The sequence below is a fragment of the Puma concolor genome, chromosome F2 (assembly GCF_028749965.1).
Source record: "Puma concolor isolate L17-30 chromosome F2, mPumCon1.1.hap2, whole genome shotgun sequence".
Classification (NCBI taxonomy): Eukaryota; Metazoa; Chordata; class Mammalia; order Carnivora; family Felidae; genus Puma; species Puma concolor.
In genome coordinates, this window is record NC_141684.1 from 30,404,288 (window position 1) to 30,423,619 (window position 19,332).

General features: G+C 34.3%; 1 protein-coding gene across 2 annotated transcripts in view; it reads left to right on the forward strand.

Annotated features, from left to right (window-relative positions):
• The window catches only part of EIF3E (eukaryotic translation initiation factor 3 subunit E), a 55,808-nt gene that overhangs the window by 15,565 nt on the left and 20,911 nt on the right, over nt 1-19,332 (forward strand). For both annotated transcript variants that reach the window (XM_025922998.2, XM_025922999.2), the window contains 3 exons: nt 924-1,049; nt 1,723-1,847; nt 18,754-18,880. In XM_025922998.2, the coding sequence (XP_025778783.1) occupies nt 924-1,049; nt 1,723-1,847; nt 18,754-18,880 (378 nt within the window). The remainder of the gene's footprint in view (nt 1-923; nt 1,050-1,722; nt 1,848-18,753; nt 18,881-19,332) is intronic.

Below are 19,332 nucleotides of genomic sequence, written 5' to 3' on the forward strand. Positions count from 1 at the left end.
TTTGTAGGTTTAGATTGTGGTATAAATTTATATCTTTCATGATTAGAAGTATAACTTTGGGGATGCCTAGGTGGTTTAGTCGGTTAAGCTTCAGGCTCTTGGTTTCGGCTCAAGTCATGATCTTGCAGTTTGTGAGATAGAGCCCGCGCCTGCCTCCGCACTGACCAGCATAGAGCCTGCTTGGGATTCTGTCTCTCCCTCTCTGCTCCTCTCTGCTTGCGTCCACACTCTCTCTCTCAAATAAACTTAAAAAAAAAGTTTAATTTTGGGGGGATTACGGTCTCCCATGTGTCAGGTTCCCCTCTTTAATTAAAATAGAAAATATTAACCTTTATAGTGTTTTTATTAGGATTATATATGAAAATTAACATTTATTGCTTAGTATGTATACCTTTGATTATTATTATTATTATTATCCAGTAGACCTGCTTTTCCCTCTGTCTCTTTCTGACCCTTTTCATTTGTGTCATAATTTGGATATTTTTCTCTAAAAATAATTTTTCTAAATTGTGAATAAAATTCACAAGTCTGGATTTGCCACACATTTATTCCAGTGATTTTAACAACAGATATCCTTTGAATCTAACTGGTTTCCAAAGTTTTAGGTGCCTAAAATTTGATTAGTGTATAAATTACCAAAAATGGGTTAAACTAAAACACTGGTGCTGTGTCCTAGTTTTAAATCACTCTTTCTGATTTAGACTGAATATCAAATGGCTGAGGTTTTTTTGTAAATTAAGTTAAATGGAAGCTGTTTGAATCAGTGTAGCCAATGTGAACCAATAAGAACTTAGATAATTACAGTTTGGGGTAGAAAGCTACAGGTCTTTTAGTAGGCAAGATAGATATGTAAAGTATAAAATGTACAGCATCTTTTTTTCCCAGAGTATTCAGAATATAATTAATTATGATTGCCTAAACAGGTTCCAGCAACCGATAGAAACGCTTTGAGTTCACTCTGGGGGAAACTGGCCTCTGAGATCTTAATGCAGAACTGGGATGCAGCTATGGAAGACCTTACACGGTTAAAAGAGACCATAGATAATAATGTGAGTTACATTTTTCCATGGTGATTCTCTGAAATTTCTGTGTGACCTTCATACTTTCTGATGAGGAAAACACTGTGTACTTTAAAAAACAGAAGGGTGGGGAGAGGAAGGAAACTGTTCAGATTAGCTTTTGTTGACTTGACATACAAATCACAGTGGGTTAGTGGATTGACTAGTTTCACTGAATCTCCTTGAGAGAAACTATCAAACTTCTTTTGGCTCTTAGAGAAAAGAACTGTTTTCATTTCTCTTACAGCTACTGTGCCTTTTTTATTTGTACAGTGAAAATGGTGTAATGCTATTAGTGTCACCTCAGTGATAAGTCCTCAATAAGACAGTTTTCATCTATAATTATTTCTGATAAAAGCACTTATTATGGAGTATTTAGTTCAGTCTGCTTTTAAAATGTTTTCTGAAATGGGTATAATTTACAGCTTCTGGCTTAGCAGAATTATTGAATTTATCTCTCAGAACAGGGAGATAATTTCTAATGTCGAGATTTGTGCAGATAGTAGAGGGTCCAGGGGTTAGGACTTTGATCATAAGGGCTCTAGGGTATGCCTCAGAAGGTTCTCATTTTTAACTAAAATTCTGAGATCAATGTTTATTCTTTTATTCTCTTGCTTCTTTCTCATATTAATATTTCCTATGTACTTATTTTTTAACTCTATAGTCTGTGAGTTCCCCACTTCAGTCTCTTCAGCAGCGAACATGGCTCATCCACTGGTCTCTTTTTGTTTTCTTCAACCACCCCAAAGGGCGTGATAATATTATTGATCTCTTCCTTTACCAGCCACAGTAAGTTATTTTACTATATAATTTGGTTTTAGTCATAGGAAAGAATATGGATTTTTTTTTAACTTAAAAATGTACTTCTACATTTGAATTTGTTGTCAACCTTTTTTCCCTTCATGTGGTAGATTTGCTTATTGTTAAAGTTTACACGTAACTCTAAATTTTTTGAAAAAAGTATACTTTAAGATCATTGAAGTGCTATTTAGTGTGCTTCCTGGGCCAGCAGCATAGACATCATGTAGAATCTTAGGCCTTGCCCCAGAAAAACTAAATCAGAATCTGCATCTTAACAAGATCCCAGGTAATTAATATATTAATTAAAGTTTTAGAATTAGGGCTCCATGCCAAATTACTAGAAGAAATATATACATCCTAGAATCCTTTATATCATCATTGCTCCATTATCCAGCTTTTGGTGATGAGAAATTTACTGCTTTATGAACATTGTTAGCTATACCATTTTTTTAAATTTAGTTTTCCATTTGAGCTTAGGTGCCTTTGAATCTTCTTATTTGCTTAGAACACCGGAAAACAAGACTGCTTTGTGAAAACACTTCAGATATTTGAAGATAATTTTTCCTTATCTCTTCTTTCAGGCTAAATATCTATGGTTTTATCAATATTTAATTTTTCAGACTCTTTAGTATTTTGGTTGCCTTTCTTAGATAACAATGCCAGTTTATCCATAGCCTTCTTAAAATATGAATCTTCAGAATTCTAGGTTTGTTACTTAAATTTTATAGGTTACTGGGGCAATATTAGCTTCTTGACCTGTACATGTGCTTATATAAATATAGCCCAAGATTGCAATAACACTTTAGCATTTGTTTCATGGTATGCCATATATTGACTATCTTGTTAGCTAAACTTGATATAAACACTTGAGCCATAGGTTTTGTTATATCTTACCCTAAATGAAGATGTAGTTCTATTTCACTTGATTTTTGTTCATTATTGTCTGTCAAATTATCAGATTTTAACATTTTTCTCTAAAATGCATATTTATTTTAATTTATAAAAGTATACCTTAGAAATAGTTGGTGTAATACCCTTCTGATACAAAACATCAGTGAAGATTGAGCAACCCTGTTTTAATTTTTGTAATTTTCAGTCTTGAAAATAATATCTGTGGCAATATATTTGGATAAATTGATGAGATAATCTAAACTGAGTCCCATTAATAAATGTGACTTTAATTAATAAGTATACTTCAAATACTCATTTTAGTAAGATTTTTCAGACTAATATATTTGACCTCCTCAGTGAAATTGTTACCGTAATCAGTAGCACTTTGAGTTTAAGAGAAATTAAGTTGTTAATGGTAATACAGATAAATAATATTCAGCGAACTGAGAAATGCCAGTAATTATTTTTATGGAAAATTAGGGAGCCAATTTTAAATGGTGTATATTCTATTCTCTGCATTAGATGCTAAATGTTCCCCTGGATTTGGTTTAAAAAGTACTTTTAGGGGCGCCTGGGTGGCGCAGTCGGTTAAGCGTCCGACTTCAGCCAGGTCACGATCTCGCGGTCCGGGAGTTCGAGCCCCGCGTCAGGCTCTGGGCTGATGGCTCGGAGCCTGGAGCCTGTTTCCGATTCTGTGTCTCCCTCTCTCTCTGCCCCTCCCCCGTTCATGCTCTGTCTCTCTCTGTCCCAAAAATAAATAAATGTTAAAAAAAAAAAAAAAAAAAAAAAAAAAAAGTACTTTTAACAGAAATAGACATGTTTTATTTTGCATTGCAATGTAAATTGAATATTAATGTATTTAGTCAGTATAAATGACATGGTGACCCAGTATGTTAAAACTAAACATGGGCAGAGGAGTTTTTGAAACAGGAAATTATGTTTTTCTTTCCTTGAAAAAAAGAAAAAAAAAAACCTACATGGCATTAGGTAAAAAACAATTTTTGATCTTTGCCTGCATCCCATTTTAAATATAAATGACAAGAGGTGAAAATTTATTTTTTATAACATTGTATTTATTTTTCTATTTGAGATATTTTATAGTATTTTATAGTATTTAAGCATGCCTTCTAGATACACGTTATTCACTAATGTGTTCATAATAGCCTCATTCTTAGCTGTTATACCTTAAAGAAATCATATTTGTGGGAAATTCATTATTAAAATTATATATATAGTTTTAAAATTATAATTGTATTTGAGTATTATTTGCTGTTTGTTAGATGCCTTGATAAATTGTTTATAATCTGGAAAGTTATATTAATCATAGTCTGTATGTTGAATTAAGTAAAAGACTAATGCAAAAGATTAAAAAGACAAAGCCCAAAATAACTGTAAACTAAAATAAGATTCTACAAGGGTGTAATACTTGTTCTGGCTTTTAGCATAGAAAGCTCAGCAGCTTTACTTGGTAGTGTCTTAAAGGTAGATTTATGAAGATAGAAGCTGAACCATCCTCAGAAAGACTGATGTGTAAAACCAGAATACCATCAGTAATTTATAATGAGAAGTGTAAGTGGTAAGAGTTCTCACCCTATAGATTTAACACATAGGAAGCTGTGTAATAAACATAAGATTGCTTTATGAGTACTTAGAATCAGAATGCAAAGTTTAATTATGTGGGTGGACTGTTAATGGCACCATCAGGTTAAGCTGGCCTAGTATATCTATCTTCACAATAGGACTATTGCACTGGGACCAGATCATGAACATTTTTGACATATGTTACTCTCAACATTTGGATGGACATTTCCTAGATTTGCTTTTTTATTTCTCTTTTCTTGATTCCATTTCAGATCAGTACTTCCCACTGTGCTCCTACCCCCACCCCCCATTCTGATTTAAGTGTGTTAATGTCTTTTATCAAGTTCTTCTCAAGTTTTATTTGGTAGCTTTCTCTTACCAGAGATTAAACTGATTAATCTCCCTCTGCTGTGGTGAATTGTTTATTTAATCCTCTCAGGGCAGTGATTCTTGAAAGGTACCTTTTGGGAAGTTCCTTTGGTGCAATCATTACATTTTAGAAAAGGCTTATTTATTTGTGATACTGACAATTACAATCTATCTCATGCAGTGATTGAGACACAACAATAGTGGACAAATGTGGAGTATCCAGAAAAATGACTAGTAAATCATTGCAAGAAATTTGGGAATGTTGATTGGTAAAATAGCTACATATCTGTTTTTAATGTTAAACTATGCATCTTTTAGAAAAGATGTTTTCTGAGAATTTCACACAAGAATTAAGGATATATTTCTCGTTATTTATGGAGATTTAAGCAAACATGCATTCAAATGAGAAGAGATTAAAAATAACACAAACATTAATATTTTGTCTCTTTCCTGATTAATAAAACCTGTAAGATTGTCTTAAGAGTTGATTGGTATCCCCAAAACCAGGTGTGCGAGGATGAACCTGCCATGAAGAGCAAATTTAACCCACACTTTGGCCTGTAATATGTGGCTATATCCTGACACCTAGGGGATGCGTTAAGGATAAGGGCAGCTCTTCCTGAATTAAGCCATTGGAATCATTAGGAATTGGCTTTCCAGGGTACTGCTTATTAGTAGACCCACTCTTCTGTGTTTTTTGCAGTTACATCTGTATTTAGAAAGGAACATTATATTAAATAGGTAGGCTTTTTGAATATTTCCAAGTAATGAAAAGCATGCAAACAAGAAAAATGAAAGTATTCAGGGGCGCCTGGGTGGCTCAGTTGGTTAAGTGTCTGACTTTGTCTCAGGTCATGATCTCACAGTTCGTGAGTTCAAGCCCTGCATCAGGCTCTTTGCTAATAGCTCAGAGCCTGGCGCCTGCTTCAGATTCTGTGTGTCCCTCTGTCTCTTCCCCTCTCCCGCTTGTTCTCTTTCTCTCTCTCTTTCTCTCTGTCTCTCAAAAATAAACATTAAAAAAAGTATTCTTAAAAAAAAAAAAGAAAAATAAAAGTATTCAAACCCACTGTGAAAATTATGTAATACAAACAAGAGGGAAACAATACAGATTAATTCCTGACAATTTTATGGCTCATATGAAATTTTAAAAGCATATGTTTAATTCATTAGTAGAACCGTTTGTTATGGATACTAGAAATACAAAGGTAGTTCAGTTGAGATTACAGAAAGTGTTAAGATAAAAATCAAACTTTTCAAAAGGCAAATAATGCAAAAATGTAGATTATTTAAAAAAAACTCCAGTGTAGTTAACATACAAGATTATATTAATTTCAGGTGTACAATATATTGACTCAACAATTCTATACATTTCTAAGTGCCCATCACAATAAGTGTACTCTTAATCCCATTCACCCATTTCACCCATCTCCCCACCCACCTCTCTGGTAGCCACCACTTCTGTATAGTTAAGAGTCTGTTTTTTGGTTTATCTCTTTTTTTCTTTGTTTTTCTCAAATTCCACATGAGTGAAATCATGGTATTTCCTTTCTCTGAATGATTTACTTCACTTACTGTTATGTTGCAAATGGCAAGATGTCCTTTTTTATGGCTGAGTAATATTCCAGTGTGTGTGTGTGTGTGTGTGTGTGTGTGTGTGTGTGTGTGTGTACTATGTTTTTTCTTTATCTACTTAACTTAGGCTGTTTCCATAACTTGGGTATTGTTAATAATGCTGCAGTAAACAAGGAGTGCATATATTTTTTCAAATTAGCTTTTTAATATTTGGGTAAATTATTGGATCAAATGGTGATTATATTTTTAATTTTTTGAGGAATCATCATACTGTTTTCCAGAGTGGCTACAGCAGTTTGTATTGCCATCAGTAGTGCATAGTTCTTATATCCTCGCAAATGCCTGTTGTTTATTGTGTTTTTTATTTTAGCCATTCTGACAGGTGTGAGGTGATACCTACTTTTGTTTATTTGCATTTTTCTTGATGAGAGATGTTAAGCATCATTTCATGTTCTGTTGGCCATCTGTATTTTATTTTTACTTATTTTTTAATGTTTACTTACTTATTTTGAGAGTGTGTGTGCACACCTACGTGCTGCACTGGTGGGGGAGGGGCTGAGAGGGAGAGACAATCCCAAGCAGGCTCCACACTCAGCACTTGATCCCAAAGCAGATTATGACCTGAGCTGAAACCAAGAGTCAGGTGCTTAACCAACTGAGCCACCCAGGTGCCCCTCTTTTACCCGTTTAAAAATTATTACTATTATTATTACTACTACTGCTACTACTATTTGGTCTTGAGTTTGAGAAATTTTTGGTAGATTTTGTATACTAAGACCTTTATCAGATATATCATTGTTCAGATGTCTTCTCCTAGTCACTAGGTTGTCTTTCAGCTTCTCTGATTGCTTTCTTTGCTTTCAGAAGCTTTTTATTTCAATGTAGTGCCAATAGTTTACTTTTGCTTTTGTTTCCCTTGCTTCAGGGACCTATCTAGAAAAATTTTACTATGGATGATGTCAGAGAAATTACTGCCTGTGCTCTCTTCCAGGATTTTTATGGTTTCAGGTCTCATATTTAGGTCCTTAATCCATTTTGAGTTTATTTTTGTGTAGGGTATAAGAGAGTGGCTCAGTTTCCTTTTTTTGCACATGCTTGCCAGTTTTTCCCAATACTGCTTGTTGAAAGAGACCATCTTTTCCCCATTGCATATCCTTGTCTCCTTAGTTGAAGTTAATTTGACCGTATAGTCGTGGGTTTCTTTCTGGGCTCTCTGTTATGTTCCATTGATCCTTGTGTGTGTGTTTGTGCCAGTACCATACTGTTTTGATCACTAAAGCTTTGTAGTATATCTTGATATCTGGGATTGTGATATCTCTAGCTATGTTCTTTTTCAAAATTGATTTGGCTATTTGGGATCTTTTGTGGTTCCATATAGATCCATATAGAATTCTGTGAAAAATGCTAGTGGTATTTGGACAGGGATTACATTAAATCTGCAGATTGCGGGGCGCCTGGGTGGCGCAGTCGGTTAAGCGTCCGACTTCAGCCAGGTCACGATCTCGCGGTCCGTGAGTTCGAGCCCCGCGTCAGGCTCTGGGCTGATGGCTCGGAGCCTGCAGCCTGTTTCCGATTCTGTGTCTCCCTCTCTCTCTGCCCCTCCCCCATTCATACTCTGTCTCTCTCTGTCCCAAAAATAAATAAAAAACGTTGAAAAAAAAAATTAAAAAAAAAAAATCTGCAGATTGCTTTGGTAGTGAGCACATTTTAACAATATTTGTTCTCCTAGTCCATGAGTATGGAATATCTTTTATTAGTTTCTTTAATTTCATCAGTGTTTTACAGTTTTCAGAATACAGATCTTTCACCTCTTTGGTTAAGTTTATTCCTAGGTATTTTATTATTTTCGGTGCACATGTAACTGAGATTGTTTTAATTTCTCTTTCTACTAGTTTATTATTAATATATATACAAATGCAGTGGACTTCTGTATATTGCTTTTGTATCCTATGGCCTTATAGAATTCATTTATCAGTTCTAGTAGTTTTGGTGAGTCTTTCAAGCTTTATATATAGTATCATGTCATCTGCAAATAGTGAAAGTTTTATTTCTTTCTTACCAATTTGTATGTCTTATTTCTTTTTCTTGTCTGATTGCTGTGGCTAGAACTTCTAGTACAGTGTTGAATACAAGCAGTGAGAATGGAAATCCTTGTCTTATTCCTTGACTTTAGGAGGAAAGCTTTCAGTTTTTCACCGATGAGTGTCATGTTCATGTTATCCTTGAGTTTTTCATATATAGTCTTTATTATGTTGAGATACGTTTCCTCTAAACCTATTTTGTTGAGGGTTTTCAACATGAATGGATGTTGTACTTTGTCAGATGCTTTCCCTGCATGTATTTAAATGATCATTATGGTTTTTATCCTTTCTCATTGATGTAATGTATCATGTTGATTTATTTGCAAATATTGAATCACCCTTGCCTCCAGGAATACCCACTTGATTGTGGTGAGTAATTTTTTTGTACTGTTGGATTTGGTTTGATAATATTTTGTTGAGGATTTTTGCATCTATTTTCATCACAGAACTTGGCCTGTAGTTCTCTTTTTTAGTAGTGCCTTTATCTGATTTTGGTATCAGGATAATGCTGGCCTTGAAGGATGTATTTGGAAGCTGTCCTTCCTGTTGTATTTTTTGGAATAATTTGAGAAAAATAGGTATTAGCTTGTTTAAATGTGGTAAAATTTTCACCTATGCAGCCTTCTAGGATTTTTGATTGTTGGGAAGTTTTTGGTTACTGATTCATTTTCAGTGCTGGTAGTTGATAAGGTTTGCATGGGTCTCTTGTGGGAGCCTACAGCCACTTGAGAAAACTCCTGCTGGAGGGAGTAAGCACTCCTTGCTTGCAAGGTCCTAGCTGGTCTGCTGTGGGAGGTGGTCTACAGCCTCCTGGGAGGGAGACTGGCAGAGCTGGAGGAGGTGGGTTTTCAGAAGAGGGTGGAATGGGTGAGGATGCAAGTGTCAGGAAGCATTGTGCATTATCTGCTGTGGGAGGAGACCGGACCTGGCTGGAGAGGGTGTGTCCACAGGAGAATGTCTGGGCTTGGCACCATGTTAGCCAGCTAGGTGGAGAGTGTTAGCGGCACTGGTTCCTTGCAGGTGTCCAGGTACCTAGGCTGGGAGGCAAGGGAGGGAAATGGCCCCTGCCAGCTCCTTTGTTCCTAGAGAATTCTCCCATGATCCCTGCCCTCCAGCATAGGCCCTGAGATTAGTAAACAAATCTTCCTCCTGCATACCCCAGGTGTTTTTCAAACTGCTGCTTTTATGCTGTATCTTCTAGGAGCTGTTTGTTGTGGTGTCTTTTAAGGGTGGGGACTCTGATTCCCCTCTCCTCTGGCTCTCCTAGAGCCACACCACTGCATTTTAAAATTTCAGGTGTTGAGCCAGTGTAACAGCTCATGAAATTCCACGCTTCTGTTTTTCAAAACCAAATGTTATGGGAGTTTGTCCTGCCTGTTCACGCTTCTGTGCCTGGAGTGCTTGGTGTGAGGGTCCTTTTCTCTCCATTCTTCATGCCCAAGGCATCCCTCCATTTTATGGACAGTCCCTTAGGTCCCTTTAGCTCCCACCCACGTCTCTGCTTTTTTTTACCCATTTCGATGAGGCTTCTTTTCTATATTGAGCTGTGGAGAGTCTGTTCTGCCAGTCCTTAGGTCATTTTCTGGGTTATATACACTGTTTTGGGTATTACTTAGTTGTATCTGTAGGATGAGGTGAGCTTGGGATGTTCCTACTCCCAAAGGAGTAGGAATTCCCCAGAACCCCTCCTAAAAAGTAGATCCGTATATGTGCTGCCAAAGCGAGCACTAAAAAAAAGTAGATTTGTAAAAAATTTTAAGATATGGTAGAGAGGTTCATGGTTATAGAAACCCTTAAGCTATTCTAGATAAATAGGTTTAATTCTTCGTTTATATTTCCATATTTCATATATAAAAAAGAATACATTTTGCCATTTAAGATGTAATAAGGTTAAAAAAGTATACATTTTATAGATTGTAGTTTCTGGGCAGAATACAGTGAAACTAGAAATTATTCCAAGTTGTAAAAATAACAAAGAAGAGAATAAATGTTAATCATGAAACTCTGTCAAAGAAACACTTAGATTAATTCATAGCTTTGATTACTTACTCAGCTTTTAAAACCTTGATTGAAAGTACAGAAAAACACAATAAATGTGATGAAAATAAAATTACCAAATATATAATGTTGAAATTATTATTATATTAATGTTAAAACTGATAATTTCATTTCAAGAATAAAGAGTTAGCAATGAAAATGGGTTTGTATGTCAAATGATATAATAAAAATTATAAGGAATACTATATATACTTGCACAATACTTTCCAAAACCTGAAATGCTCCAGGTGACACACCTTATCACATCCGTTAAATGAGGATGGAATTTTGAGGTGGTTTTGCTTTGTTTTGTCTTTCAGTGATTGTACTAAAGGACTGTGGGTTGTGATGGATTATTGGCCATTTGGGTACATTTTAAAGTGTATGTGTATATAAGGAGATAGTCATCTATCTTTGTAAGGCAAATAGGACTCTGTTGGAATATCTAGTAAGAGCTTCAACCCCCCCTCAAAGAGTCAAATTAATGTAAATACAGAGGAGCTATTCAATGTTAATTAAAAAAGAAAGTTGACAGGGCACCTGGGTGGCTCAGTCAGTTAAGTGTTCTACTTTAGCTCAGGTTATGATATCACAGCTTGTGAGTTTGAGCCCTGCATCAGGCTCTGTGCTGACAGCTTAGAGCCTGGAGCCTGCTTCAGATTCTGTGTCTCCCTCTCTCTCTGTCCCTCCCCCACTCGCACTCTGTCTCTCTCTGTCCCTCGCTCTTAAAAATAAATTAATAGTAAAAAAAATTTTTTTTTTAAAGTTGACATTAGAATTGTCTTTGGAATGTTATTGCTACAAGTGAATCACACTTACACTTTTTGGTCTTGAAACCTTTTCATGAAGAATTGTTGAATGTAATTTTGTCTTTATTGGCTAAATGTATTGATATATATACCGTATGAGATCGTAAAACTGAGAAATTAAAAAATATATTTTATAATTGACAAGTAGTAAATTGATTATGGTTGACTGATTTTTTTTTTTTTTTTTGAAAAATAACTTAAAAACAATTTAATGAGAACTGTGAATGTCACGGTTTTACATTTCTGCAGGCTTTTCACTTGCTGGCATGTTAGATTTTCCTATCTACTTTAATCCTTGATGTTATTTTGTTAAGAAAATCTAGTCTCACATATATGTAGTTGGACAAGAGCTGTTTTAATAACCTTTTCAGATAATTGTGAATATTCTTTTTTGCTAATCTAACAAAACTCAACAAGTAGTAATATTTTAAAGTTTATTATAATGTGGAATCCGAAACCTTACTCAGTTTTTTGGATTCTAAACTATACTGGTATTCTAAATTATAGTGGCCCATCTTGCTCTTTAATGGGTCTTGTACTCATGCTTGACTTTATAACATCATGCATTGGTTGTTTGGGAAATCTTGGATCATTGAGTTATGCAGGTATTCCAGATATGTTGACATACAATACCAAAAAAAAAAAAAAAATCACTCATTAATATCACCACTAAACCTATTAGAAAAGGTTTAAAGTATTGGAAAGTAGTCAAGCTCTTTGTGACAGGTATTTTCCAAAATTCCACCTTTTTGGGAAAGCTCTAATTTTATCTTTGATTTTTCTGAAAGTTTAGGCTCACTTTATTTTCTAGAAAATGTCTACCAAATACCCAATTCTGAATAGCTTTGGTTTATCTGTCATTCTTTGTTTCAAGTAAAAATAGTATTCTGTGAGGAACACAGTTAAGCATACAGCTCAATCATATAGTTGTCCTTAAGATAACTGTGACAACTACAGTATGCAGCAGACGAGCATTACACATACTTCCTTTTGTCATACAGAATATTATGAAGATTAGTACACAGGGATTGAATTTTTTTAAATTAACAATCTGTACTACCTGATTAAGGACATAGTTGAAACTGGCTTTTTTTGTTTTTGTTTTTTAATTGTAAGAGTCTGGTAGTGAAAAAAAAGTGATTACTGGTATAGAATGATGCCACTATCTTGATTTGTCCTAAGATACTCAAAAAAGATTTCATTTATTTTTTTGTTTCCAATTCAGTGAATTTTAGTGACTTTACCAAGTGTTGCAGCTGTCACTGTTAATCAGTTTTTGAACAGTTTCAACTCCCCAGTAAGACCTTCCTGACTGTGAAACTTTTTTTTTTAAACAGAAACAGCCTGTTAGCAAAATGTGGAAAATAAACTACTTCAGTAATATTACAACTTTCTTTTTTTTACTAAAATACTGTGCTTATTCTTTTCACTTGCCATTAGATCAGGTTATCATCATATTTTCTCCCTCATTAGTAATGTCTTCCTGGCTTGTTTTGAGTTTTACTTGATTCTCACTTTTTTCAAATGAGAATATACTCAGTTGGCTTGACAGATCATTCATTGTTCAGTTATTTTTCTGGATTTTATATTCTTTAAGTAGAACAGCTGCTAGTAAGTAGTGTGTTACTGTCATTTGTATATCTATATTCAATGTGCTTTTCAGTTGTCTTTGATAAATAGTAGAAATTAGTGGAGAAGGTATATTCCTGTTTTTCATTTCTAGTAGCACAGTAATAACAATTTATTGTGTTTTGCTGGATATATTAATTGATAAAATTGTGTTAGATTGATAGTTTTTATAGATTGTGGACTTTAGGCTTTTTTTAAAATATAAAAGTACTTTGTTGATAATTAATACATTTGTTCTTGAAGTGAAAGTTTAGATGCCAGTGCAGGTTAAATAAAGTATCTTGCATCATATATATTTCCATTTCTGGCATAATTTATTCTGAATCTAAAATGGAGATGATTTACACATTTGAAAAATGTTGAACTTTTAAATGTAACATTATATATAAGATAAGGTATCTGGTTTAAGATAGAGAAGTGTTCATAGGCTATTAGAGATGAGGCTTTGCCACCAAATGTAGATGCTATTAAAGAATGTTTTTGTAATACAATGCTCTAGTTATTACTCTCCAGTTGTAAAAAGAAAGATTCAAAGTTCAGTTTGAATTAAACACTCCTCTGAATGTTTAACACTCAATAAAATAAATATAAAATAGTAACATGAAATAACATAATAAATATAACATAAAAATAACATAAATACCCTAAGAAATTGCAAGTTTACTTTTATAGTCAACTGGGTGATATTCAGAAGTTGTCAACTTCTAGTCATTCCTGCTAAGAAAGCACTTTTTCATGTAGGTATTTTACCTATTCTAGCTCAGGATAATGACCTTTTAAGGTGTCCATCTAAAAAATAAAAAAGCAAACGTAAAATTTCATCCTTTGAGGTTCTAGTAAGTGCCCTGCCTTGTTTTTTTCATGTTCTGTTTTGTTTGTTTTGTTTTGTTTTGTTTTGTTTTGTTTTGTTTTGTTTTGTTTTGTCTTGCTGTCTTTCCAGAAATGCCCTTCTTCTCTTGTTTGTAAGTATTCAAGCCTGCCTTTTTTCAAAATCCAGCTCAGCTTTATTTCGTTAGTTAAGTCCTGTGTATATAGTGTCTATGTTTGGTATTTAATTATTTAATACCTGTAAAATAAACAATTTATAATTGCTTTAATTTTCCTACTATAGTATAAGCATAGTTGAGGGCAGAATTTTTATTCTTTATTTCTTGTAGCATGGGCACATGATAGATATTTAATTTTTTTTATTTTGGGAAATTTTTCTTTTGATTACTAAATGATCTAATTTGCAGTTAGAAAACACTAAAAAAACTTTCATAAAATTGTACAATTGGAACAGGGTTGTACTAGAGAAAAAAATATACAAAAATATCTTTAATTACCTATTATGAAATTATACTTCAGAACACAATAAATATTGATGCTCTTATTTTTAAAAAATAATAAAGTTAAATTTCAGAAATAATGGAGTTACAGCCTCTGTTCTTAAATAGTTTATAATCCAAACATAATAATAAGTAGCAGCTTAACATTTAACTAAGTACAGATGTATTGTGCATTATAAATACACTGTAGGTATCACAGCTATCAGTGAGATCTGGAAAAGTTAGAAGAGTGCGGTGAAGATGAACATTGACCCTTAAATTTCAGTTGACAGAAAAGGAGATAGTAAAAAGAAACAGAACAAAAGAGCACAGTGGTCATGTGTAGACTGTTAACCACATCTGTGGTTTTGCTTGTATTTAAACTAAAATATATCATCATTGATTCAACAGGATTGCAAATTTTTAAGATGGTAAACTAACTTCATAAGAGTTACTCTCTTAATCTGCACTCCCCTTTTTTATGTATTGATGTGTGTAGATTCATATACATACATACATAGGAAGGATCGCTTCAGTTCTAGAAGATAGGGAGTCCCTGCTATGTTGGGAAGTCCAGAGCCACGGTAGTGCTATATACTGGAAGTCTGGACTATGGACCAAATCTGGCCCATTGCTTTTTTCCTTATGGCCTGTGATCTAAGAATGGCTTTTACATTTTAAATGATTGAAAAAAGAATATTTTATGACCTGCAAGTTATATGACACTACAGTTTTAGTGTCCATCATAAATTTTTATTGGAACATAGCTGGGTTCATTGATATACATAGCATCTTTGGCTGCTTTTGAACTATAAGGGGGAGTTGAGAGTTGTGACAGAGATCATGCATTGTTGCATTCTTGGTGCCTCACACAGCTACTCAGTACACAATGAATCCCCATGATGCTGCAGTTACACTTGGCCAGTGTTTCAAGGGCCCTGAATGTTGTCATACTGCAACATTTTATTCCCAATGCATACTCATGTCAAAACAAGAAAAGTCGACTTCAGAGGTACTCTTAAGGCATAGTGGAGTGGGATTACTTTGTATTGAATTAGAAAGCAAAGCATTAAACTGATGCTATAGGTATGCTGAAAGAATATATTTCAATTCACATTGCAAGACATTCCAACTGACAGCAAAGCAACTATCAGAAAAATTAGGAAATTTAAAGCAGAAATCTCCTCATAGCAGAATTTCCTCACAATTAATGAAAATGAGGCTTCAAGCAAAGTAAGTTTCTGAATGGCCATGCAGGGAAAGCCATTTTACCAGTGGTGATTCTAAATCACGTTCAGTTGCAGCAGCCAAAGAAATAATGTCCAGAAAAAATAGACGTGTTTAAAAATATTAGCTTTTTGGTGAGAACAGTTAGTCAAGAGTTGAAGATATTTGGAGCAACATCAATAATCAATTAAAAAAACAAGGCATATGATTTTTAGTGATTTTCCTTGGCTCTTGATGGGTTAATAGATGTTATCAGTATGGTTTGAAGAATCATTGCTGGATTTGAAGTGACTGAAGAACACGCCTTTATGAATCGTCTGTGGAATAACTACAGGTGAAAATATTTTCAAAGTTGGTAAAACACTAATTTAGTACAACCTGAAGTGGAATCTGCAAATATATGTGGAGGGAAAAAAGGGAAGTGTTCAAAATACGGTTATTCAGTACATTATTCGTCTCTAGATACTTTGTGGAAAATAGTTGAATCTGTGGTGTAATTTTGAGCCATTTTAGTCAACTGTGAACTTCATTTGTTCATGTGGACTTAACTGTGATCAGTCCATGAACTTTTGTCAGAAACAGAATATCCTGACTTTCTCTACTTAACCTTTAGATAGCTTAGTAATGGCAAAGTTTTAATGTGATTTTTTTTTTTTTCCCCCCTGCTCAGGGCAAGATTGAAATTTTTCTGAATAAGAAAAATTGCCCTCAATCTTTATTATCAAGCCTTGGGTGGCTCTGGAAAGTACTTTTACTGTAATTTGTTATTGTTTCTTAATTCACCCTAAAATATTATAAATATAGTAAATATTATATTATTTATAATATATTATAAAAATATAAAATATTATAAATATAGTATTTATTTGAAAAACTATATTGCAGTATATTGTCACAATGATGACAACTAACATAGCATGAATAACAAGTAATGTCCAAAATTTTAAAAAAGGTAATGTCCAGTGGCTTTATCTGTTTGCCTTTCTTTCACATGTTAAAACAAGAAGGGAAACCTTCATTCCCACACAAATTTGCAGCAGATATATTTTTCAAGCTCAAATTGCAATTCCATGGACTTTTAGGCCTCACTGTAAGTACAAAGGAAATTTCCATTTCAAAATTCATTTGGCTGTGCTATTGAATTGGAGATGATTTATCTGCAGTGTAATGATACACTAAAGGGCAATATCATAAGAAGAATTTAACAGAATTCCATAATGCCTTTCAGGTGATAAATATGCTAAATTAAAATCATTTCTGTCAGTTGATACCAGCATTTGGTAGTACTAGATTCATGAAAAACATTTATAAAGATTGAGTATGTAAAATTTCATTACGGAACAACAGTTACAGATACACATTTGCAACTAATTTTAATGTTAGGGATTTGTAACTTTGAATGCAATTAAAAATTTTTTTTTTTTTTCAACGTTTATTTATTTTTGGGACAGAGAGAGACAGAGCATGAACGGGGGAGGGGCAGAGAGAGAGGGAGACACAGAATCGGAAACAGGCTCCAGGCTCTGAGCTGTCAGCCCAGAGCCTGACGCGGGGCTCGAACTCACGGACCGCGAGATCGTGACCTGGCTGAAGTCGGACGCTTAACCGACTGCGCCACCCAGGCGTCCCTGAATGCAATTAAACAAAATTATCCCCAGTAGATAATTTCTGTTCTCATGAGTAGATGAATTACAAAAATTATACTCAACAATTAATATTTGACTAACATATTTTGGAAGTTTGTTTTCTTTTCATATAAGAACCTGTACAGTATTCTCAATTGTGCCTCCTGGCCTGCAAAACCTAAAATATTTTACAAAACTTTTACAAAAGTTCTGCTAGCCCCTACCATCTCAAAAAAAGTGAGATACAATTTCCTAAGAAGTTACCCTTCATTAAAAACAATGAAGATATACATGGTGCAGTGATATAAAGTTAGGATAGGTAAAAATAAATATGTTTAACATCTTAGACAATAAACTTATAGTTTTTTAAGCTGTATGGATAAGTTTATGAGTGAGTTCCAGAAATGTCTACTACAATTATTTACTTCAAAACTGATACTGAGATAAACAGTCATCCTTGTGCTTGTGCATGAGATCTCTGGCAGGAGAGTATTGAGACAAACAATTGTTCTGAACAGATTGCAATGTAAAAAGTTTCTGCCTAAAATTCAGGCTTAATTTTTCAGGTGATGAAACTTTTAACTGATGTTAGTTATCTTTTCCTAGAAATTGTTTTATTCTTGAGTGTTGATTGTTTTTATACCCTGAGGGAATATAAGAAGGGACTAAATATTATTGTTAGGTTATTATTATCAGATTCTAGAGGCGTCTAAGGAGTTCAAACAACATTTTGTGGAGAATCTACAATGTGGTGAAATACAAAGATTTATTAATATAGTCTGGAAGAATTTGGAAGATAAGGTATCTGAGCTGGATCTTGAAGGACACCAGAGTTGAGGATTTCAGAGGGATGTGTTTGGGGGAGCAATCCATGTGGAGTGAACTTTAAGAAGTGAGAAAACCAGGAAGTGGTCAATGATGGTCTGGTGGGAGGTGGAGCTGGATGGGTACTTTGGGGTTTATATATAGCCAAGAGGAATGGACTTTATTGACAAATATTTCCAAACCTGGCATAGTGCCTGACACTTAGAGGTACTTCTTGAGTAAAAATTAGGGAGCTATTTAAGGAAATTGAGCAGGAGGAATACAGGATAAACGCCAAATGACAGAGGGTGGCCAGCTGCTGATCATCAGAATAGCAGGATTTGTTAAATATTAGCCAAGGCCCTGCTGACATTTGTCTGACATCTAATCCTTCCTTTCTAATTCCCAGTGCTAACCAATTTAACCAAAGCCTTATAATACTATAACAGTTTCCTTCTCCCTGTAGTTTATAGACTTTCATCCTTTGAATCTTTAATTTGTTTAAGTGCCTCATTTTCTGATTATGAGGACTTATTTGAACATACAAAGTTTTCATACATTTTTTTTTAAAGGTGAATGACTGAGAGTCATAGCTTAGCAATCTTTTGAAACAGACTGACAGTTGTATATAGGGGGCTTCCAAAATCCTTTTACTCAACAACAGTAATAGGATTATTTACCTCTGAATTGAGTCTTCTGTTTCCCTTCAAACTAGGGAATACAAGCTGGTGTCCTCCTCAGGCTTTTTTTTTTTTTTTTTATTTCTTGGAGGAGATGGTCTTTATAATAATCATTGTTAATTGGTCACATTCTTAGGTTATTGAAACAGCACAATCCAATGGGCTGCTCAAGTGTGGTTTTTTTTTTAATCACATGGTAAATTAGGTCTAGAGAAACTGGGTAAGTTATTAATAATTAACTCTTAAAAATATTAAAGTTATTTATTTATATTTTTACCTTAGGTATCTTAATGCAATACAGACAATGTGTCCACATATTCTGCGCTATTTGACTACTGCCGTCATAACAAACAAAGATGTTCGAAAACGCCGACAGGTACTAAAAGATCTGGTTAAAGTTATTCAACAGGTAAAAACTAAAATCTTTTTTAAAAAATGTTTATTTATCTTAAGAGAAAAAAAAGAGACCATGCATGTGTGTGCGCACACGAGCAGGGGAACGGCAGGGAGTGGGGGAAGAAAATCCCCAGCAGGCTCTATGCCCATTGCTGAGCCTAATGTGGAGCTGGATCTCGCAACCTGAGCTCATGACTTTAGCCAAAATCAAGAGTCAGACACTTAACTGACTGAGCCACCCAGGTGTCCCCCAAAACTAAAATCTTTATTAACTTTTAAAACTCTAAACTAGATCTAACATCTGTTTCTAAAGTAGGACCCTTAGTTCTTAAGGTAAAATGTTTTAAAAATAGGAGAAAGGTTACATGAAGTATACATAGAGAAAAGCCCAGGATACTCAAATGGGCATTTACTATCTTTAATTCCAGTATATACTTATGCCAGATGTAGTATGGAATGAATACT